The sequence below is a fragment of the Gymnoscopelus braueri genome (genome assembly GCF_963280865.1).
Source record: "Gymnoscopelus braueri genome assembly, chromosome: 4".
NCBI lineage: Eukaryota > Metazoa > Chordata > Actinopteri > Myctophiformes > Myctophidae > Gymnoscopelus > Gymnoscopelus braueri.
The window spans coordinates 34,198,138-34,222,221 of record NC_137605.1 but is presented as its reverse complement, the minus strand read 5'-3'; the positions used below and the strand labels follow the sequence as shown (position 1 = coordinate 34,222,221).

The following is a 24,084-nucleotide window of genomic DNA, read 5'->3' as shown; positions in this document are numbered from 1 at the left end:
AGGCATTTGTAGAATCGGCCTCAGGTCTTAATGGGTTAAATATAGGCCAAGTTGCCCTTTAGCCATTCAAGGAGGTCTGAGGAGCACTCTGACAGGGAGATATCTGAGGAAGCTAACAGAAATTGTGACAGCACTCTGAGTTTCCCCAAAACTTTAGTGTGATATTTATTTTGTTAAAGAAAGTGTTAAATAGCTCTACTGTGTATTCTGATAGCAATCATTGCAATAGACTAGTGTTTGTTAAGTAACAGAGGTCTGCCAAAAAAAATTTTTCGGGATACCAAAGTATTTTTAGGTCGGGATACCAATTTTATCCAATCAGGATAACTCAAACAGGATACAGGATAAACAAATGAAAATGGAAGTGATGAAAAAAGTGATAAATAAATCAGCTGTAACTGTAATACAAAAAAATGTAAGCTGATAGATGATCTTCGTAGAGTTCTCTCCTCTGACCGGATAAAATTGGTATCCAGACCCGAGTATGTATGTTTTGTTTACTAAAGAGCTGGAGAGATGGGGAGACTGCTACTGAATAAGCACTCAATAGCTATGATTACAATCGGAATGTAGAGTTCTACCTTTGAAAACAAAGCATTTTATTTGATTAAAAATGAAAAAAAATCCCAAAGTGCACCGACACTCACAAATGACTGAATGTTGATGAACTCACCATGGACAGCTGTCTCTCTGTGTAGAGAGCCACCAGTATGAACACATTGGACACTGTAGAAAGACAGTAAAAACATCATGTTAGCACTTGACTTCAGTGATCCTATATTACATTACTGAATGTTAAAACGATGGATTGGCACCCCATATATATAGAAACATATACCTACAAACGTACATACATACTGTACTATACGTACGTACGTACATACATACGTAATACACTGCCGCAGTTCTGTAAGGCCAGTACATAACAACAATAGTAAGTTACTGTTTCGGTTCAGAGAATGAAAGGTTCAAGCAGCCCTTCAGTTAGATTTGATTTCACTGCCATCTGACTCTCGCTGTGAGATATTAAGTGAGACAAGTCCTAAAATATTTTGTTTTTCAAAGGCAGATTTAAGTTTCTGGTAGAAAAGAACATCAAGTTCAATTGTCAGCTGTAAACAAAGAATACAAACAAATAAGTACAGTATAGATAATGATTACATCAAAAATAAATCCAGTTTCATACTCGCATGAAATGGCATTGTGTAACATTTGCATGTGGTGCTAACTGCTAATAAAGCAAAGCATAACTGAATTAAGCAAATGAAGGTGTCTACTGCCACTGAGAGACTGTTGGTCTGGTAGGGTCAACCTCCTGCCCTGTTAACAAGACAGGGCAGGAGCGTGCACACACACACACACACACACACACACACACACACACACACACACACACACACACACACACACACACACACACACACACACACACACACACACACACACACACACACACACACACACACACACACACACACACACACACACACACACACACACACACACAGAGAGAGAGAGTAGCAGCCTATGAATGAAATGAGCCAGCACTAACAGAGCATATGTGTTGCACAGCACACACCACCTGCTAGACAGGAGAGTGAAAGGGCCCACACCTACAGTACAAACTCATTGGTGTGATGGTTCCTTTTGATTTATTTTGATAAAACCCAGTTTGTAAATTACAATACTACTCATTGTTATTTTATACTGAAAAGGCATGTAAACAATCACTATAAGAGAGACAGCTAAATCCCTTACCGGCCTGCGACTCGGCCGCAACACGTGTCCTCTATAGTCTATAAAGCATCATCTACTCAGCTATACATAAAGTCTTCCATCAGCCTATCCACTGTGTATACGACCTGGCAGTTTATGGTCTATGGTAGAACAATAGGGAGGCAATTTTGGTTTAAAAAAAAGGGGGAAAAGCGGAACAATTACGTGCATGAACCCTCTAAAGCAGTATAGTTTTAAAAGGTTTCTGTGGGGAAAAAAACTATCTATCCACGCACGCACGCACGCACGCACGCACGCACGCACGCACGCACGCACGCACGCACGCACGCACGCACGCAGCTGATGTTTGTTTAACATTGTATATGTTAAGCCACCTGTTAAGCCACCTTTTAAGGGTTGTACAAATATTTATCAATTAAAAAAGTTATAAAAATGTAATAATTAGACAATATGAAGACGACGAATAGGATAGGGTTTTACTTTGGATTTTTGGGGTTTTGGTTTTGTCAGATTAAATGAATTATAATCCTCTGATAGGAATTGTATTGTATACTGTGATACACCAATGAAATGAAATGAAATGAATCTGGATTTCATTCAGCCTACCTATAGATGGGTTTCCGCGCGACGTCATCACAGAGCAGAGTGTGCAATCTGCGCATGCGGGAGGTAGAACGACCCGGAAGTGCCATTCACTCTATTGTTATTTTCGGGATTTAGATAGGCATAATGCTGCTATTATAGGCATAATAGGCATAATGCTGCTATTATATACAGACAGATCCAACTTCCGACAAATCATTTTTATTGAGTAAAGAAGATATTACAAACTGCATCATTTAATCTACTTTCATTAAACCCGGTGAAGACCATTTATTTTATCAATGTACTATGGCCAGAGCTGCTGCGGGTAATAGCGCCATCTACAGGCTCTTCCCTCCACTGCGCGCGCATCATCCTCTCATGTTTACCAACGGGAAACCCATCTATAGATAGATGGACACTGGGGAGCTTACTGAGGGTCAAAGTGTCCCAAACAAGACAAAACCCTTGCATACTGTAGCACACAGCTTTGCGGAAAACAGCAGAATGCCGTAAGAAAACAAAATATTACCAAAAGAAAACATTGAAATACATCAAAATAAAAAGGTGAATGAAACCTCATTCTATGAGCAAATGATTCAGCCGTAAACTCTGAAAAGGGATTGCACTACTCATCTATTCAACTTGTTGGCAGCACTCTCACAGGGTGGAGGGGACAGCAGCTGGTACTTATGTAGGGAAACAATCTCTTTGTGAATGTGTCAACAAAATGATTCAGCAACTCACTGGTGTCAGCATCAATGAAGAACACAACTCCATCACCATAGTCCAGAGGCACATGGATCGTCTAAGGTTGATTGGTGACTCACAGAGGCATCCATCCACCGCATGAGGCTCCAGAGAGACCAATGTAGCCCTTTTCTGGCTTAAATGAGAGTTTATATCCCCCTTGGTCGAGCTGGATCAAACCTTCGTCTACCGTCCAGTTGGTCATATCTGTCGATGGCCCACCTCCCAAAATGTACTATCCCCAACCTCAACGTCCCAGCAGTGATTTTCTCCTTCAGCACATTGTTCAGCGTTTGCTCCTTCCTTAGTGCAGCCAACGCAGCCTCCTCTTCCCCTGGCAAAAAAACGGTGAAGTTTCCTCAACTAATTTGGCTCGCAGCAAGTCTGGCCTGGGCCTTAATGTGTTGAGAGTCATTTCATTGCAGGTTGCTCGAAATCCTTTGAACTCCCCAAGCTCAGACGATAAGTCCATGTGATTAGTCCAGGCTGAGTCCTTGAGCTCCAGCACAGCTTCACTGATGGGTTTCAATCTGTGCTCCATGTGCTTTTTACCAGCTTGCTCGAAGAGCGGCTGGTCTATGAACAGACAGAGCAACTAGTCGAGACCTTTTCGACACTTTTTCATCATTGGCTGTCCTTTAAGCCAATGGGGAGACTTCCCATATAAACGGCGGTCGTCCTCCCATGCTATGGCATCATAACCCTACTAGACAGGCCTGCCTGCCCTGGTGACGGCTCGCAAGTTGTCGCAACAAAACTATCAATTCCAGCGGAGTTTGGAATTATGCAGTAAGTGGAGTGTATGTGTGCCCAGGACATCACTTTAAATATCACACACACACACACACACACACACACACACACACACACACACACACACACACACACACACACACACACACACACACACACACACACACACACACACACACACACACACACACACACACACACACACACACACACACACACACACACACACACACACACACACACACACACACACACACACGCACACACACACACACACACACACACACACCATAATCATTTTGTCCCGGGTGGCTCGTGTCGTCTCGCAACATGAAAATACTTGAAAAAAAATAATTCGATCGGGGCAAAAAAAAGCTTGCCGCAAGCTGGTATAGTATGACTGTATCATTTCTTGTTTGAATCCCAACAGACCAGACACACACAACCTGGCGTAGCTCTTCTATCTTTCCAAAATGTCATCACGTAGGCTTTAGTGAAACTCTGGGTACAGTACAGAAGATACACAGAAATACTAAAAACTGCTGATCTAAGCCCACAACTATTATGACATGCCCAGAATAGGGATTTTAGGGTTCATGTGGATAAGATACATATAGAGATACATAATTACTTTTTTATCATAGATGGTTGTTATAATAACTACTGTATGTGTGCTCTTTGTTGTATGTTGAATGTGTCTCTGGTTAGGGTTATACAATGCTACATTTTGACATGGTACATGTTGATATGAACTTATTATAATTTTGAAAAGTAACAAAAGAGCTGTGTTCCCTAAATAGGTGTACTCTTAAGGGTGTGACAGGTTGTCAATAGAAGTTAGTTTTAGACTATAAAACTGTTGACTTGAGGTAACATTGTCACCAATTGAATAAAGTATAGTGACATTGCCAAGTTGGCTTCAAGATCACATCTATTCTAAGAGTTATGAAGTGTGTGTGTGTGTGTGTGTGTGTGTGTGTGTGTGTGTGTGTGTGTGTGTGTGTGTGTGTGTGTGTGTGTGTGATGTTTTGATATTGAGGCTGTGTATCTCTAAACTCTAGTAACAGAGTGAGAGAGACGTCTAAGCCAATGTTCTCAAAGTTAAACAAGAGTTCACAGGAAGGGTACTTGGCAGGTGTCTTATTTCACGGTTAATCAATCTTTTTGATCGTATGGGATCGATGGCTTTTGGATGGCCTTCCGCCCATTATTCAACCATTTTAAGGATGAAATTCAGCATGGCGACCTAAAGGTGAACGGTCATTAATTATGTAGGATACAAAATGGCTACTACTGCAGTGGCATTAAAGCCACTAATCAACAACCTCACCCTCACCTCACTCAAACCACCCCCCCACACACACACACACACACACACACACACACACACACACACACACACACACAGCTTAATCTGAGTCTTCCTATTTCCATTTGGGCAGCCAGAAACATCACTTGGTTGAGTGCATTCAGAGTTGAATAGGTTGCTGTTCCAAACTGTTCATTTTGATTGAAGATGCACTATATTCATAAAAGGGTATGTTATGTGTGTGTTTGCATGTGTGTATGTGAGAGAGAGAGAGAGAGAGAGAGAGAGAGAGAGAGAGAGAGAGAGAGAGAGAGAGAGAGAGAGAGAGAGAGAGAGAATAAAAGTTGCTGCAGTGAGTCTGAAACTACTCCACTCCCCAGGGGAGCTGGGATGCTTTACTGTCCGTGATGCTGTAAAGAGAATCCCATTCACACTCCTCTCACTGCCCATATCTTTGTTCGGTGCAGTACTTCACTACATTACCTCTTCTCCTCTCTCTCCCGTCTTGCCCTCCCTTATTGCAGTACTTTACATTAACTCTGTCCTTCTCTCTGTCCCCCACTTTAATGCCTTCCTCCACCACTCTCCCTCTCTCTCTTGCTCTCTCTCTTACTCCCTCTCTCTCTCCATCTTTCTCTTTAACCCTGGACTGTCTACAACTCTCAGGTCCTCCTATCTCTTTTCTTACCTTCCTTACCCCCCAAACTCTCTCTCCCTCTTTCCCTGTCACTTCCCCATTCTCTCCCCTTTCCTTCTCTCCCTCTCTCTCTCTCTCTCTCTCTCTCTGCAGTACAGTAACAGTTTGCAGTATGTAGGGCAGGTAATTGTCCCTCAAGAGAGTGAGCTGCAGCAATGCAGACATTCACTGATGGAACAAACAGCAAAAAAGAAAACAAGTTTATATATGAACATCTTAAACCAAGTAGCAATGTATTGAAATAAGACTTGTTTGTTACAACTCTTCTAAGATAAATAAACAATTCTTAAAGTTAACATATACTACTTCAACCCAGCAATGATTTCTTGTGTGCTTTAGGCAAACAATAATTATTGAAATCCAAAACACACATTTCAAGTCATGATTTGATAAACTTGTAGGTGGTTTTGCAATAGTTTTAGAACAAATTGATGTTGGGAACGTTCTTTACTGACCACCCGATGAGTCACACTGCATTGTTGAAACGCACGAGCAACAACCACCACAGTGATGTGCAGGTATACCCCCATTTCCCTGTTCAATATGGAAACCTACAGTATGCACTCCCATTATCCCAAAACATTCCACTCTGTGCTCAAGCCATCACGATTTTAGTATCACAATTCATGATTAAATATATTGTTGCTAAGGAAATGTTACGAGTTTCTCCAAGCTGTCTTAACACAGTTGCGTTATCAGAGCAGACACATGTTCCCTGGCTGTATCCAGGGTACAACTAAACTAGGACTGCCTAGTCTTGTTTAAACAGAGGGGTAGCAGTGTTAAAAAAACCTGAAGGCAAATATTAGGCAAATATTACCTATTTACAGTTTGAATTGCCCAACGACAATTCCTAATGAATGACTTAATTTAAAAAAGTGATCACTTGGATTCCAATGTACATGAGAAAAATATCTTGCATACAATTTGTTACGACAGTTATGACCATATACATTAAACCACCTACTCAATGTATCTAGTCTTAGAGTACAGGCTGAAATGTCTGATGGCAATTCTGAGTAAATCAACTGCAACAGTGCAATAGTGATAGTGCTTATATACAGTACATATACAACAGTCCAAAGATCCATCTGGGTGATGATCAGACCACAAAGCAATGGAATAGAGTTAGGCAGTTTTTGTAGTCACTGGGAGATTATGAAACCAAAGTGGCTTAGGATATTCTTGTAAAGTCTGTGATTGGTAGAATAAATACACTATTAGTCATCAACAAAACACCATTGTAGGAGTTTGTGGAGGTGTGGGAAGAAATGTGATAGAAAACACACATTTTTCCTTACTGCTGCCTTCAGTCACTTTACAAAGTGCCACAAGTAATTTGAACAGTAAATGTTAAACAGGCATAACAATACCAAATATCAATATCAAACACCATATGACATCTTATGTAAATTATCTAAAGAAGTAACCAGTCATCAGCAACTGATGGCTTTCAAATCCCTATGGCCACGTCTCAAGTTTATTAAGTGTACCTACCAATTACCAGGCACGCCGCTGGCCAGCTATAGGGGTCCTTCACAAATAAGGAAATAACTTGAATAGGGTCCACAAGGATGCCATATCTAATGAACCATGACATAAAATGACAGATTAAAATGTGACTTTCGTTTACAGTATATACAGAATATGTACATAATAATTTACATCATATTCAATGTTTACAATGACAGAAATGTATTTTGTCTCCGGCAATTTTCAACTTTCATAAAGCCATGGTTTGATGTGGAGCAATGTATGTTCATAATTGGACATGACAATTGAAAAAGGACAGGCATGAAAACATACAGTAAAACTATACCAAAATGCTTTGCAAAAGGTTGTAGCCATACTCACCTTAATAGGTTTTCTAAAAAAAGACGAGCATTGCTCAGCACCTGTAAAACAAAACAAATAGTAACGTTACTAGCTGAATAATCCTGTCCGGTGTGTGTGTGTGTGTGTGTGTGTGTGTGTGTGTGTGTGTGTGTGTGTGTGTGTGTGTGTGTGGGGGTGTGTGTGTGTGTGTGTGTGTGTGTGTGTGTGTGTGCGTGTGTGTGCATGCGTGTACATAAATTAAAAAAGGAATATGAGGAGTTACTAGTTTTAAACAGGCTCATAGATAAGCTCAGCAAATACATTCTGCTACTCATTAACTTTATTCACTATTTACGCTGTTCTTTCACTTCTCTATCATTTGACTTCCTTATTCAGCCCATCTTTCTTTGTCACCACTTTCCCTCCTTCCCTTTTTCTTCACCTCTCCCCCATCTTCAGACCACAGTCTGCATATATCCCTTTCTCCTTCCTTCACACGCTTTCCTTGTTTGTCTCGTCTACCCCTCCCTCCATTTTGCTAATTGAATTGAATGGAATAAAACATTCCCGTCTCTTTTCCACTTCTTCTTCCTCCTCCTTACTCTTTTCTCCATATCTCCCTGTATCCCCACTCATTTCTTTGCTTCCGCCTCTTCTTCCTCCTTTCATCTCTCCCTCTGTCTAAAAGGATTGTAATATCTCATTAATCAACACAAAGCCCCCATGCTGCTAACTGGGGATGGGACAGAAGTTCAGCGGCAACGAGAGAAGCCTCCTGTGATGAACACAACGATCTGTGTTCAAAGCCTGGATTAACCCGTTAAGATCGGGAAAGCATCTGTGTCATTTTAGATTTCTTTAGCTATTCAAAAATAGCAGATCTACAGCTTGTAAATCTGCTATTTTTGAAAAATCGTGATATATTTTGTAAAAGATTTGAATATTTTTAATCAATAATTTTATATTATTTGTAACTCAAATCTTTGCTTCTGGGGGTCCCTGGAACAAAATATTTTGAGATGGGGGTCCGCGGCCAAATACATATCATTTTGGGGGTCCTTGACATGAAAATGTGAGAGAACCACTGATACTATAGCAACATAATTTTTTTCAAAAAACTGTTAGGATTTAGAAGACATTTGTAGAATCTGCCTCAGGTCTGAATGGATTAACAGCAAGCAGCCCTCACTGGTTTTTATCTCCTCTCCTCCCATCCTCTCCCATTCCATCACTTTGCTCGGGCGCAGAGGAGGAGAGAAGCTGCAAAAGATGTCGAGCCTATCTCGCATTGATGCTTTTTGTTTATTTTGAGGTATATTTATGTCGATTTGTTTTACTCTCCTTGCAAACATTTTGTATGCATTTTGGAGACATTTCACCTGATTGGGGATAAGTGTGCTAACACACACATTGGATATACACCATATTCCATAACAATTCTTTTATCTTGAAATTGCATCTTTAAACAAGACATTTGTGCTGTGTAACAAGTGATGTTTCTTGAGGCCAGAAAAACATACCTGTCAATGGAGTGACATCATTTAATTGAAAATATATTTGAATAAAGGCACCCTGGTGTTTCTAAGCCATTTACTGTTAACTGCAAAGTCCTGATTTAAATTCCTGCCTCAAGCCATTCATTGCATGTCATCTCCCAACGCTGTCCTGTGCTAGTAAAGAAGACATTCCCTAGAAATGCTTTGATAAGTCTGAGTTCAGAGTAAAATGTCTTGCTAAAATTGTCATTTCTTTTTGTAGTGCATCTAAGCTGGCAGGAAACCAGATCTGACACAGAATCAGACGTGTTGAGGCAACAGAAAAGGAGCGTTATTTATAGAAACATGGAATCATTTAATTCCTTTCATTTTAATTTGCTTACTACTAACAGAATCTAAGCCATAATCCACAGTGGCAGTGCAGCACCCCTGGATACAATAGAGTTGCCCTCTAGTAGCTTTGTTGACATTTTGATTCACTGATCATTATTGTATTTTGTGTTGAAATGTTGACAATTAAATTACAGAGAATGTTTATAAACGTATGCTTAACTTTACACCTCACACAAAATCCTCAGCATCAGTATTTAATGTTCATCAACAGTGTCACTGTCAATGTACAGTTTTCTTTCTTTCATGTTCTAACATTCTCCATCATTTTCAGTCTCTTGTCTTGCTCCCTCCCTCTCTCTGCCATTAAAGCTATAGTGACAAAGCATGACACAAGGTTATTGTCAGGCTGAACAGGCTCTTTTGTTATAGGAAGCTATACATTATGGAACAATGGCTCTGAAAATATATCCTACTTAAAGGGGACCTGCACTCAGGATTAAGGACTCACATATATATAGGTGTATATTCTTTTACAATTATATAATTTTTATAATTATACCAACTTTGTGTTTAATTATTAGATGCACTGCTCGTAAAGGACCAAGAGAGAGACTGTTAATTTACTTTGCATTCACTTAACATTTTGAAAAGCCCTGCTTTAGTACTGTATATACTGCACTGTATACTAAGCTGTATGGACTTTGAAATGTATGGTATGGATTGAGTCGATTAAAGCTGGATTTATGCTCACCAGAATAGGTCTCAGACCCTTTAAGTGCAGTAGCAGTTTCTGCAAACTGCTAATAAAGTATTCAATCAATCAGAACCTTTAAGTGGGGGTGATGCAGGTCACACATGTCACTTTCAGAATCAGATATGACCGAATATGCTGCCCACCTTAGTAGTGATATAGATGATGCATTCCTAAGTGAGGGGGCTGGGAATTTCTCCTTACAACTTCCAGTAAGTTACAGAGTGGAGAGCAGAGAGCAGAGCCTGCTTTGGGCCGCAGGGAGAGAGCTGCAGTAGCCAAATATATGTGGATCTATCCTGGCTGTACACCTCAAGCCCTCCAGGATTTCGCAATCGCAAGAACTGAAGCAAATGCAAGAAATCCCCACAATAATTGTGAGTTTGCAATTTTGCCTGATCCCTGCCATATTTCCACATAAAATGGTCAGAAGACTGCTGTTAGTGTTTGCTTGCCTAAACAGAAAGAGTGGAAGGGGGACAGAATCAGATGTGTGTATGGAGTGTGCCATTATAATTCCCTCCTAACCTAAACTCAAGCTTTCTGTCTGAATTTTCTTCCTGTATGATTACCTATGAGAGAATCTTGATAGTTGGCTATTTTAATATTCAAATATAGATGATCCCTCCAATTATTTTGCTATTGACCTTTTAAATATCACTCACTCTTTTGGCCTGAAACAACAGCTTCTGGGTTTAACACATAACGTGGGCATGTTTTATATTTAGTATTTACAGTACATATAGTGTGGGTATCTGCTCCCTAATGGAAGTTGGCCTGTGTGTGTCTGAACACTCATGCATTTTATTTTATTCTGCTTTCCAACATTTCTCAATGAAATCACTGCCTGCATGTTCCTCTTTCTTTCTTTTCGGCTAATGTTAAGTTATCTAAACATTGCGATGTTGATATTTGACTTTACAGGTTAAATCTACTCTGCACCTCCACTTTAGAAACTGTTAGGCTAAATCTAGAGTTACGCATAATACAGTCATCTCCTTGGATCAGTTAGAATATAAGTATGAAATTATTGTTATTTTGATCTAATGAATGGTCATAAACAGTACTAGATTTATTTTTCTAACACTGTTGGCCATCTTAAATGTGGTCAATATTAACGTGTGTAAGTGATGTTTTTATCCTTTGTTCTGACAAGGCTGAAGGTATCATATCTATGATCTCTGCTCCGGTAGCAATCACTGATGTACTTTGCCCTTACCGTACGACTTTAAAGGCCAAATACACAAAGCTGTCTTGTCCTGACTAACTACTGTACTTTGGGTGACATTAGGTGACATCTCACATTTGAAAGTTGCAACAAAAACACCCTTACAGATGCGCAATTCCGTAAATTGAGGAAAAAACGCCTGTATCGCTTTTCAAATTATACCCTGACAGCTTGTGTCCTCCCGGCTCCCGAACATCATCTGTTACCTCTGACCCTGGTCTATTTCCCATGTTACTCTGCCCCTGGGGTAAAAGGGAGAAGTATGGTTGGGTCCCGACCTATCAAGTGAATTGGTCAGAATAAATTCTGACCAATAAATTCTGACCAAGTGGCTATAGCTTACAGCTGGTTCAGTTTAGATATGACACTAGGTGGCCACTGTGTGTTTGGTCTTGAGGTGTAGAAGGCGGCAGGTAGTCTTGCGTTGCCATGCGATCGGAGAAATCCTTACCTATTATGTCAGTGTTCAACCTTTATTATGCTGTTTTGTTGCTATATTAACATTAAAACATATTTTATTATGCAATTATTAACAGTTTAACTATGACTTTTGCTATGAAGTGTGAACAATGCCTTATTAAGGTTAATAAATCCTTTATGGGCTCTGTGCATAACTGTAGTCCCGGGTCTCTGGAAGGTGACATCCAGTTCATTCTCCTATAGCTTCGTATGATCCGCTCAGGTGCAATCAATCAAATGAACCAATGAAATCAGCCAACCAAATGAAGCTATGGGTCATGTAACCAGAACAGGAAACAGGTATGCCAGGACTTATAAGTGCCTTATTAACTGTTAATTAATGCTTATTAGCAGGAGGATGTTTGTTTAAAGTGCTACCGGGAGGGTAGAATGGACTAATACGTGGCTCTTCATATCAGAACAGTGTTTCACATGGGTTTCAACGTTTCAGCCATTTGGTGTGTGCGCGTGTGCGTGTACGTGCGTCTTACCAGCATGACCACACACCAGTTGAGAATTCCTCTGTAGTTGCTGAAACCACTGGCTGAGCTCAGCATGGACTCCCGCGACTGGTGACAGCTGGAGTAAAAGAGAGAAATGAGTGGGTGGATAAACTGATGTATGACTGATGAATGGATAGTATTGTACATCACAAAGACAATCTGACAGTACAGATCTTACAACATGTGATGTGACAATCAGAGTGGAGACAAGACATGTTCACATGAATGAGTACGGTAATTGGTAAGACAGTTTTTTATCATCAAAATGCTGGGAGCTGCTGCTGGATGACTGAAGGAGGGGATACAGGTCAAGTGGGCACCTAAACCTTGTGGGTACCTCAACATTAAATCAATATCAGACCTAAATTTACCCTCCAACTTCTTGTTTATTCCAAAAATGACTGGCTATCATAGGTAGCATTTGTAGAATTATTGGGCCTTAAATATAATAAATAAATTATTATATGTATTTGACCCCTCAAGACATGTAGATATACAATCAAATACAAAATATATATATTTTTTAATTATTGCCCAGTGTTAGGGTCCCACTCTTCTGGTTACCGAAGGCAGTATGCAGAGATAACTGGGCACTATTTTTAGGAAAACTATTTGCGGGGAAAACTGGGTACTACTTGGGAATAAATGGGCACTATTTGGGGGGATAGTAACTGGGCACTGCTATCCAATTGATTCACGTGTTGGACTTCACAATTTCTCAGCTCCCTCTCAGCTGTGATATATTTAGTTAATGGCTGCTTTACCAAACAAATGATTAATGGCCACACCAAAAAAAATATTGAATCATAAAATTATAAAAAAGATATATAGGCTATATATTTTGTTGTGTTTAAACAGCTCATATATTTGCTGTTCATGCACCCATTTCTCTAATGTCCGCTTCCTTTTACAGTCCACACTGAGTGCCCACTTGACCTGTGCTGTGCCCACTTCACTATAGTGCCCATGCAGTCTTCTCAAGTGCCCACTTTAATGCCCAGTTTTCTCCTAAGTCGGCAGTTCAAGTTCATGTGTATTCCTGAGGGATGATATCCAACAATCCAATTGTTCCATGCAATCAATTCTCAACCTGTTGTTTTGGGGTGCGCACCCCAACCCACTCTTTTGTGTTGGCTAGTGAGGCGCGTACTAGCGAGACCTGACAGAATGGGTTTCAATTGGAGCCAGTATTACGTTTGGAGCCAGTGTGACGTTGTCTATTAAGGGGTCTATAGGACCCATTCACACCATCATCCCTCAGAAATACACGTGAACTTGAACTGCCGACTTAGGAGAAAACTGGGCATTAAAGTGGGCACTTGAGAAGACTGTATGGGCACTATAGCGAAGTGGGCACAGCACAGGTCAAGTGGGCACTCAGTGTGGACTGTAAAAGGAAGCGGACATTAGAGAAATGGGTGCATGAACAGCAAATATATGAGCTGTTTAAACTAAATTTGATGTGAGCTAATGTGAACAAAATATATAGCCCATTTATTCCCAAGTAGTACCCAGTTTTCCACGCGAATAGTTTTCCTAAAAATAGCCACAGTGCCCAGTTAAAAAAAAAAGTGCCCAGTCATCTCTGCATACTGCCTTCGGTAACCAGAAGAGTGGGCCCCTGAGAACACTGGGCACTATATAATTAAAAAAGATATATATTTTGTATTTGATTGTATATCTACATTTCTTGAGGGTTCAAATACATATAAGTCTGGAATTTAAAATTTACTTGAGTAAAAGTACAAAAGTATTGGTATCAAAATGTACATAAAGTACCAAAAGTAAAAGTACTCTTTGTGCAGAATTTCACAAGTTTTCAAATGTATACAAATATTTTGAAAATAGCAGATCTACAAGCTCACACAGTGCATCACGATGTGACACATTGTGAGCTTAGAGCTTGTATCGGCTATTTTCAAATGGCCGAAATATAGGCCTGAATTGTGGGTAATGTTTTATATTACCCTAATAATCAAAATCTACAAAGTAACAGAGTACAGAGTAAAAAGTACAATATTTGCCTCAGATATATGTACATGTAGTGGAGTAAAAGTAAAAGTACTGAAAATTGGAAATACTCCCTTATGTACTTAATTACTTGACACAGCTGCACCGTGGGCACGGCCTGCATTATAAATCGATGACACACCCATCGCTAACTCGTCATCACAGTAACCAGTGTTGCCATGTCCGCTTATTATAAGCGACATTTTGGGCTTGTTTTTCTGTCAAGTTGCTTAATATTGCGGGTTGCGTTTTTTTGCCTTGTTTCTAAAGTATAGTTGCTTATTTAGGCTTGTTTCCTAATGTTGTGTAAACCAGTGGTTCTCAAACAGTTTCATGTCAAGGACCCCCAAATGAATATGTAGGCCTATTTGTCTGCGGACCCCATCTGAAAACATTATGCCAGGGAGGGACCCCCAACCCATTAAAGATTTGTGTTGTTAAAATGTCAAATTGCTTTCAAGATTTTTTTGAAAATAGCAGATCTACAAGCTCACAACGCGTCACAATACAGCTTCAAGCCAATGTATGTTTATGTTAAAGGGCTCGCTTCTTTTGGGCTTGTTTTCATAGACCTGGTTGCTTGTTTCTATCGCAAAACCTGGCAATACTGACAGTAACCTGAATTAAACTTTAGGGAAACATCCGCCACTGGCTCTGGTATGTTTGCACACAACTCTCACTGTGAATTCATCATAACACACACCATTAGTCAGCGGTGTAAAGTAACTAAGTACATTTACTCAAGTACTGTACACTTAAGTACAATTTTGAGGTATTTTGTTTTACTTTACTGGAGTTTCTAGTTTTCAGTACTTCTACTCCATACATCTCAGAGGCAAATATTGTACTTTTTACTCCACTACAATTTTTTGAAAACTTGAGTTACTAGTTACTTTGTAGATTTTGATTATTATTACAAAACATATTAACCACTTCAGCCCTATAATTGTTTTTAATTAATTAAAAACATTTTTAATTAATTTGAAAACTTGTGAAATGGGACACTGCATAATGAGTACCTTAATTACTAAGTAATTTTTTTTTATACCAATAAAGTGAATTTAGAAAAATTGAATACTTTTCCCACCACTGCCAGTCTATCCCACATAACGCCATCCTACTAAAAGCCAACACGAACAAAACATTGCAACTTATTCTCTCACCACAATCTGTCACTGAGCAGATTTGTTTGTCTTCTTTTCTCATTCCTAGTTTTAGAGTGTTGGACTGATGATGATGCAGATCCTTGTTGTATCTTCTTCACAGCAGCAGCACTCTGACACGCCGCCACAGAGTCTCCATTCATCGGCTGTAGAGCAGCCCCTCTCCCCTCCGAGATGGTAGCTCTTCTCCGGCGACTGATGGGCCCCAGCACTGCGCTGGAATCCCCCATACTGTAAGGAACCGAACAACAACACTACACAATAATATAGGCTACTGTTGAACTTATTTCACTCAAGCAAATCACTTGCCATGCCATGAAATTGAGGCGACTGTCACTGCATGCCTGTTGCTTCTGTTGCACAATCGTAGTAAACAAAAGGAAGTAATAGTGGACTGTCCGCCCAAAGTTTACACGTACAACAAAGTAGGAGTGTGTTATTATGACGCCGCCTCGACTGCATCATCATGAACTGTAACTTCTCTGACAGGTTACTCCCGGGATCCCAATTTGTTTGTTTTGGAACAGTCACGGTGGGAAATGGTCTGGACAGTTTTGAAAAAAACACTCAAATGTTGTACTTAAGTAAAAGTATCAATACTGTAATGTAGAAACACTGTACAAGTAAAAGTCCAATAATCAAAATGTACTTAAAGGGATACTTCACTTTCGGGCCGGGGACACATTTAAAAAAAATATTAAAAATAAATGAAAAAAGTTATGGAAAATTCATGGCCCCCTCACACATTAGTAGGACACTGCGTGTCGTGAGGGGGCCATGAATTTTCCATAACTTTTTTCATTTATTTTTAATATTTTTTTTAAATGTGTCCCCGGCCCGAAAGTGAAGTATCCCTTTAAGTAAAAGTATAAAAAATATAGGCATCAACATATCCTTAAAGTTAAAGTACCAAAAGTAAAAGTACTCATTATGCGGAATGTCCTGTTTCACAAGTTATCATATGTCTAAAATTCATAAAAAATCTTTTGAAAATAACAGATCTACAAGCTCACAATGCGTCGCAAGCTAATCGGCTATAGTCAAAGTTTAAATAGGGCTTAAGAGGTTTATGTATGTTTTGTAATCATAATTCAAATCTGCAAAGTAACTTGTAAAGTTTTCAAATAATTGTAGTGGAATAAAAGTACAATATTTTCCTCTGAGGTGTAGTGGAGTAGAAGTAAAAGTATAGAACATTTGGAAATACTCCAGTAAAGTATAAAAGATACCTAAAAATTGTACTTAAGTAGGCTACAGCACTTGAGTAAGTTAGTTACTTTACACCACTGTCTGACAGGTTACTCCGGATCCCAATTGGTTTGTATTGAAACAGTCACGGTGGGAAATGGAGTCATTATGTCAGCCTGCCAACCAGCCTGGGCTCCTTGCAGGCAGGTAATGCCATTTAAATAGACTATAATAGAATAGCTTGACTTCACTTTTGAAAACATGACACTTTTTAAACATGCCACAGCAAGTCTATTATTTGGGAGCTAATGGGGATTGTATCATGTCATTTGCCCCAGGCACTGTCTATTAGTTACAGTAAAACTTGGCTGATAGGGATCGAGGCGTATCCGTTCACTCTAGTTCTGTGGGCTTATCCTTATGCTGGGATGGTACAGTGTATAGCTGATCACACTGGCATTGACCCAGCTTTATCAGTCCTCCTGGCTGTCTATAAGGCTGTCTATTAGAGTAATGGGGCTGTCTGCTGTTGTCGGGATAAGAGACCTTGAGGAAAGATCATTAGGAAACTGATGACTTGTTTTATTTTAACCGCGCTACCGGCCAAACTAATTTATTTTTAAAATTTTCCCCTGACATTTGGTTTCTACACTTTAACTCTAACTCAGCTTTCTATTTATTTGTATTTGTTTTGTTTCCTTGTACAATTGCGCCTAGATTTTTTTGTTTCCCAGGTGAAATGAGTCCTTTGTTATTGTACATTGACTGATATCTGATGACCAGAGGTGGGAGGCAAGACACGTTTATTTGTATAGCACATTTCAACAACAAGGCAATTCAGAATGCTTTACACAAAACATTAAGCCCATTAAGACAAAGTGCTATAAAAAATATCATGTAGAGGCAAAGAGAAAAGTCATCAGCTTTGATCTAAGAACTGAGAGTTAGGGAAGTGGAATTCTCCACATTGATTGATTGATTGATTGAATACTTTATTTAGAAGTTTGCAGACAAAAAGCACATGAAAGTACAGTTCAGATACAAGGTCAACTAAATAGGATTTTAAAAAGCCCAAGAAAGCCACTGGCTTGTTTCAATTGGGGTCCTTCTTGTACTCAATTCATAGTGACATTAAATGACAGACAGATATACACTACTATGCAGAACAGAAAGCAGACCTGGCCCTAGATAACCTGAAGTGTATGGTTCATAACATAACAGAAGATCAGAAATGTATTTTTGCGATAAACCGCTTTATAAAGCAACAGTATTTGACAATGAGGAAGCCAGGGTAAAGATCTGAGAGCTGGAGTCATAGCAGCCACTTTCTTGGTGTTAGTAAGCACTCGAGCAGCAGCGTTCGGAATCAACTGCAGCTTTCTGGTTGATGTTTTAGGAAGGGAGACCTGTAAAGACATTGTTACAGTAGTCACAGTTTTTCCAAATCCTGAGGAGACATTTGTCCTTTAATCCTTAGCCTATTTGTAAGGTGATAATAGGCTGACTTTGTAATTGTGTTAATTTGGCTGAAATTCAGTCCTGAGTCCATGACTGCAACAAGATTTCTGGTTTGTATTGTGCATGGTTTCCGATTAAAGCTGGGTAGTGACTTTTAATCGTTCTTCCTTGGCTCCAAAAGGAGTTTTGGGGATGGTGTTTTGCTGTTGTTATGGAGCTGCTTTAATGCTGTTCTAATAGAAACAACAAAAACTGGGAGCTTATCAAATATAGATGCTGGTAGAAATCATTTATGTGGGCACCAGCAATCCAAAACATTTCTCAGAGAACATGCTACTGATAGTTTTCCCACCACTGTAAAACACTAGTGCATGATGTGTGCTATGTTGTGATCAAAAATGTCAACCAAACAACACGCTATTTGTGGAGGATTGATTGTCTAGTCAGTAAGAATACTCTGAAGATTATTGCAGGGGCCCTCATTCAAGGTCATTATGATTATGCATGCACTTCATGGTATCACAACACCTCCAAGGCCTTAAAAACAAGGCTCCAAACATCCCAAAACAAACTTGTAAGGCTACTTCTTGGCCTCAATCACAAAACCCATCTAACCCCTGCTCATTTTGCTAGGATTGGATGGCTTAGGGTTGAGGACAGAGTATAGCAACTTGCTATGGGCCTGGTCTTCAAGATACACCACAACATTGGGATCCCCCTGTATTTGTCAAAATACTTCCAAAATGTTAATGAAGTCCATGATCATAACACCAGAGGCAGCTCCACAAATCATGTTCAACCCAGATTTGGCTCAACAAAGGGAATGAACTCGTTCTCATGCTATTCATCAAAAATGTGGAATGCCCTACCAAAAGGAGTAAAGGAGTGTAAAACCCTACTCACTTTCAAAACTGCCCTAAAGATACACTTCAGGAGGCTGCAATTCGAAAATGGCCCCTGTCTATGTCTTAACCTACCCCCCCCCCCCTCTTTCATTTTCTTCTTTTGTATATATTTTTTTCTCTCTTCATACCAGTAACCTGAAAGCTGATTGTATGACATTCTGTATAGTAGTGTGTATATCTGTCTGTCTCTTATATGTCATGATTTGTGTGCATGGGGTTCTCATCTTAAACAAGCCAAGTGCTTAAGACCTTGTATTGTGAATTTGTACTTCCATGTACTGTGATTCTCATGTCTTACTAAATAAAAGTACATCAATCAATCAATCAATGTTAACATGATATCTAGAATCCCTATTCCAGGGCGAATATTCAGCGAAAATAGCAGATATATAAACTCATAATAAATTACAACATGATGTATTGTGAGCTTGTAGATCAGCTATTTTTGGCTAAGGTATTTGGTGTAGAGGGGCCTAGTAGTAGAGACTCTGGTCAATGAATTATATAGGGTTTAGTGGTTACGCTTATGGGTTATTGTTAACACAGTCACAGTATGTCTCTTCATATCTGAGTTCACAACAGTGAACCGTGTAAAGTAAACCCACTCCTTTAAGGGTATTGGAGCTTGTTACAACTAGAGGATGGGACATCTGCACGCCATCTATGCAAAAATAAATAATTCATAAAATGTCAACATTTAAAGATTGCATTTGAACCACTAGAGGGTGTTGAAAGTCCCTTTCCCCCTATCTTTGAATTAAGGCACCTATGAGACCGAATATAGTATCTCCAACTTACAGCTGACATCGACTCCCAGTGAAGTGGAAGATGTTTTGTGATCCTGTGACCATGTAACATCCACTGTGATATGTCAAAAATAGAGGTGGATCATTAAGAAAATGTGCCAGTTTTCCTCAGCTCTTGACAAGATGGAAATGAGAGGATTCTGTGGGATGATGAAAAAGCTCCAATGCAGAACTAGACAGTAAAATCCTCAGTGTTCATTTAACTCTGAGAGTGTACACATGTAGCTGTGTAGCTGTGTGTACATACATATTCTTTCAGAGTTGCAAATGAATACATCAGAATCAGAATCAACTTTATTGTCAAATCACTGGTTTACAGGTAGAAATTTTCCTTTTGCATAAGCTCCATCATTTTGTTGCTTTCCAGATGGGAAAATAAGAAAAAGGAGGGAGATCAGGGAGAAAAGGTTAGCGATGAAATAAGCATGTCAAAGAGAACATACAAAATCAATATATCTGCATACACATTAGACCCGCAGATAGGGCGTTAAACATTATGAATAAAAATTGCATTTCTCTTTGGCTTTTAGCTTTTGGAAACAAAAGTTGCACAGGGCAGATATGACAAATAACACATATTTAATTTCTTTATACTTAAAAATAACATTAATAGTGGAAATAGCAGATCTATAAGCTCAAAACGCGTTGCGATGCGACGCGTTTTGAGCTTATAGATCTGCTGTTTCCACTATTTTTGTAATTTTTTGAAAATATATGACATTTTTTAACATGGAATTGATTATGACGATTATGCAAAAAATAATTGCGATTATATAAAATAATTGCGATTAGACGATTATTATATAATAATTGTGACAGGCCTACCCGCAGATACAGTATGTACATGAGGTTAAGCATAAGGTGTGAAGTAACCCATTGGTAGTACCACATAGCGGCAGGGATGTGCATGATTAGACATAAGGTGCAAACAGGGTACACACAGGGCAGAAACGAAATAATAGTAACACTAGGGGTTCTATCTATATCTACTGCTCGCTATACTGTAGGTGAGTCAGACCACTGTCTCTGTTGCGTGCTGAGTCTCCTAATGTTCTGCAGATCAGGTTATTTTTGATAGCAGCTGGCCATTTAAAATTTAGAGAATAAGAGGTTTTTGGCCATTCATTATTCATGCATTCTGTAGGGCCTCAAATCCAAGGCTTTCTACACGTCCTCTCTCTGTCTGAGCCCTGAGAGACAGGCAGGAACACAGCACACATATGTAACCTCTAACTCTCTCTCTCTCTCTCTCTCTCTCTCTCTCTCTAATCCATCCATTCATTCGTCCACTGCAACTGTTGTTGGACGACATGAATAATTGCATGTCTCGACCCATTGACTTGTTTTTCTTGCTCCAAATAATAGAACTCAACCTTGTGTGCACGCACAAATCTTGAGATTAGCCTATTTCACCTATTCGTGTTATCCGACATTTTCAAGAGGTTACAGTCCTTGTATATCCAAACTGCAGCAACACTCTGGCACCTGTTCAAGGGCAGCCGAGAGAGAGAGAGAGAGAGAAATTGAGAAAGTTTGGATGATAGAGATATGGGCAGGGAAAATGAGAGAAAGAACAAGATAGAGTGGGAGAAAGAGATGGGTAGAGAGAGATAGATATGGAGACGGATAGAGGGAGAGAGATAGTGTTCGTCCTTGGTTGTAATGAAGCCGTGGAAGGATAGATGACTCACTTTCACCCAGGGAAGAGAAACACACTCCAACATCACTCAGCTGTGTGTGTGTGTGTGTGTGTGTGTGTGTGTGTGTGTGTGTGTGTGTGTGTGTGTGTGTGTGTGTGTGTGTGTGTGTGTGTGTGTGTGTGTGTGTGTGTGTGTGTGTGTGTGTGTGTGTGTGTGTGTGTGTGTCAGTGAAGACTGATGGTGATAGTATTGGATGCTGGCTGGACTGATAAAGGTATAAGTCAGTAGATTGACACTGATAGAGAGCGATATTGTATAAGTGTGTTGTGTGTACACTGGTGCCTGTTGATAGGTGTCTGTGTGTATATGAGCATGTACTGCCATGTTCGTGCGTGTATGCGTGCGTGCGCGTTCGCGCGTGCACAAGTAGGCATGTGTGTGAGTGCGCGTGTGAAAATGTGTGTGTGTGTGTAAAGTGACAGATAGGTGCGTCATAGCGCTGTTAGGAGGTTTGGTGCCATGTCAGCACTTCTACAGTTCAGCCAAGGACTCTAAAACACACACTCCATCTGTCTCCACCTTTCTGGAAGAAAAAAAAAGTGTACTGGAGGCTGAGGGAAAGAGGGAGAATGATGGAGGGAGAGATTTGAGAAGGACTCGATTTGAATTAGAATCTTGGTCTGGACTCATATCAGATCATTCGTTTTTTCGTCTGTGTTCCTCTACAAAATGTCATTCACAAACTTTGATTTCTCAGGTAACCTGTCCTCATACAGTATGCTGTCCATTCCGCTCTCCTAACTGCTGCAGGCATCTGCTTATTTGGCCCCCTCCTCTTGTTTTCCCTCTACACCAAAAGTCCTTGCCTCAAATAGCCGATCTACAAGCTCACACTGCTAACATTTTGGTGAATCTTAGTCTGTTTTAGCCGAATGTTCGGTTATTTATGTCATGGCCAGAATAGGGGAAAAAACGGTTCATGTGGTTAACAAACTCAATCCCAAGCTCGGGCATACAACACTACTGCTATGGGAACTGCAACCCCATACCTACAAGCCACTGTTATGCAGTCTTTACTCTACCGCAGTGATTCTGAACCTCAAGGACCCCACTTTAATTATGCATTTGGCCATAGATCCCCATTTGTTTTATTTTATTTTTATCTACACTGTAAAATCCTCAGTCAGTGTTAGTTCCATTTGTAAACTTGAAGAGTTACGGCCCCATAAGGGTCCATTTGGTCCCTAACTATTCATTATTGAGCTGGGGACCCCCTGGAACCCCCTCAAGGACCCCGGGACCCCACGTAGAGAACCATTGCCCTACCACCCACAGAGCTCTCCCTTCCCTGCAGTGACCTGGCTATTGCTCTAGCTGGCCATGACATCCTGGCTCTCCAATGGTGGCATGACCTTGCCCCAGTGAGGACAGCAGAGTCTAACCTGATTTATGCTTCAAATGACAAATAGTTGTGCGACGGCCCACTCGACAAAATAATCTCTGTTCATCTACAAATGCCATTCCCAAACTTTCTCTGGTCAAGGAGCCTATGACAGTGACAGAGAAGGTGACGTTGTCCCAAAAAAAAAAAAGAAGGATTTTCACCTGTAAAACTTTTTTCCAGTTGAAAATGCATTATTTTTGTCGAGTGACACGTCACGCAACACTTGGTCGTCAAAGCATAACTCAAGCTTTACACTCTGTCATAAGCCAAAACCCTGCAGCCTAATCTCTCTTCAAGAAATACTACTCTTCCCCGAATGAAATGCCATTCTGAAAACGCTTCTGCCTGTTCTTCAAAATAAAAACTTGTACCTTTTTAGCTTTTATTTCTGTACTTCTCTATCAATCTACATGTGATCATTGGATGGAGCAATATTTGCGTCTTGCCTAATTATGTTGTCGGTCCTCTGGCTTTGACCCTTGAACTCGTTGTTTGTTGTGATGTAGGCAATTCAGGTGCTTTTAAGCTTATTCTCCTCATTAAAAGTCACTGTGGATAAGAACATCGGCTACTACTGTACATAAAAAGGGAACCTCACAATATTTCTGTTGTTGTCTCCGCCAAGCCGAAGGCATGGCCGAGACTATGTTTTGCACCCTGTCCGTCCGTCTGTGTGTGTGGGGGTGTCTGTGATCAGCTAATCTCCGGCACCGTTGGCATGATTGCAGCGAAACTGTGCACACACACTCCCTGAATTTTTCACATTCAGATTTTTGCAAAACAATTTTTTTGACAGTACAGATTTTGTCCGGAATCGGTACACAGTATCTCTATAGTCAAATTAACAAAATGCCAGCGGAATCGCACTGCGTGCGATTTCCGTGAATTTTGCACGCACATTCCCACTAGGCCGAGAAAGAAATGCCACTTGAATTTTTTTTTATCAGCCTCATGGTGGCGCTATAACAGGCTGATTCGTGTTTTTACCTATAACTGCACCATTCTGTGTAAAACTTTGTATGCGCACTAGTGCTGCACGATTAATCGAAAAAAGATT

General features: G+C 40.0%; 1 protein-coding gene across 1 annotated transcript in view; it reads right to left on the bottom strand.

The window, feature by feature from the left end:
- LOC308084750 (diacylglycerol O-acyltransferase 1-like) overlaps nt 1-15,984 on the bottom strand; it is a 34,039-nt gene extending 18,055 nt beyond the window's left edge. The window contains exons 1-5 of the mRNA XM_080427605.1: nt 15,587-15,984; nt 12,402-12,489; nt 7,683-7,723; nt 7,326-7,411; nt 674-726 (exon numbers count right to left, since the gene is read on the bottom strand). Coding sequence (XP_080283731.1) covers nt 674-726; nt 7,326-7,411; nt 7,683-7,723; nt 12,402-12,489; nt 15,587-15,816 — 498 coding nt within the window. The 5' untranslated portion in view covers nt 15,817-15,984. The remainder of the gene's footprint in view (nt 1-673; nt 727-7,325; nt 7,412-7,682; nt 7,724-12,401; nt 12,490-15,586) is intronic.
- Nucleotides 15,985-24,084: the final 8,100 nt, after the last annotated feature.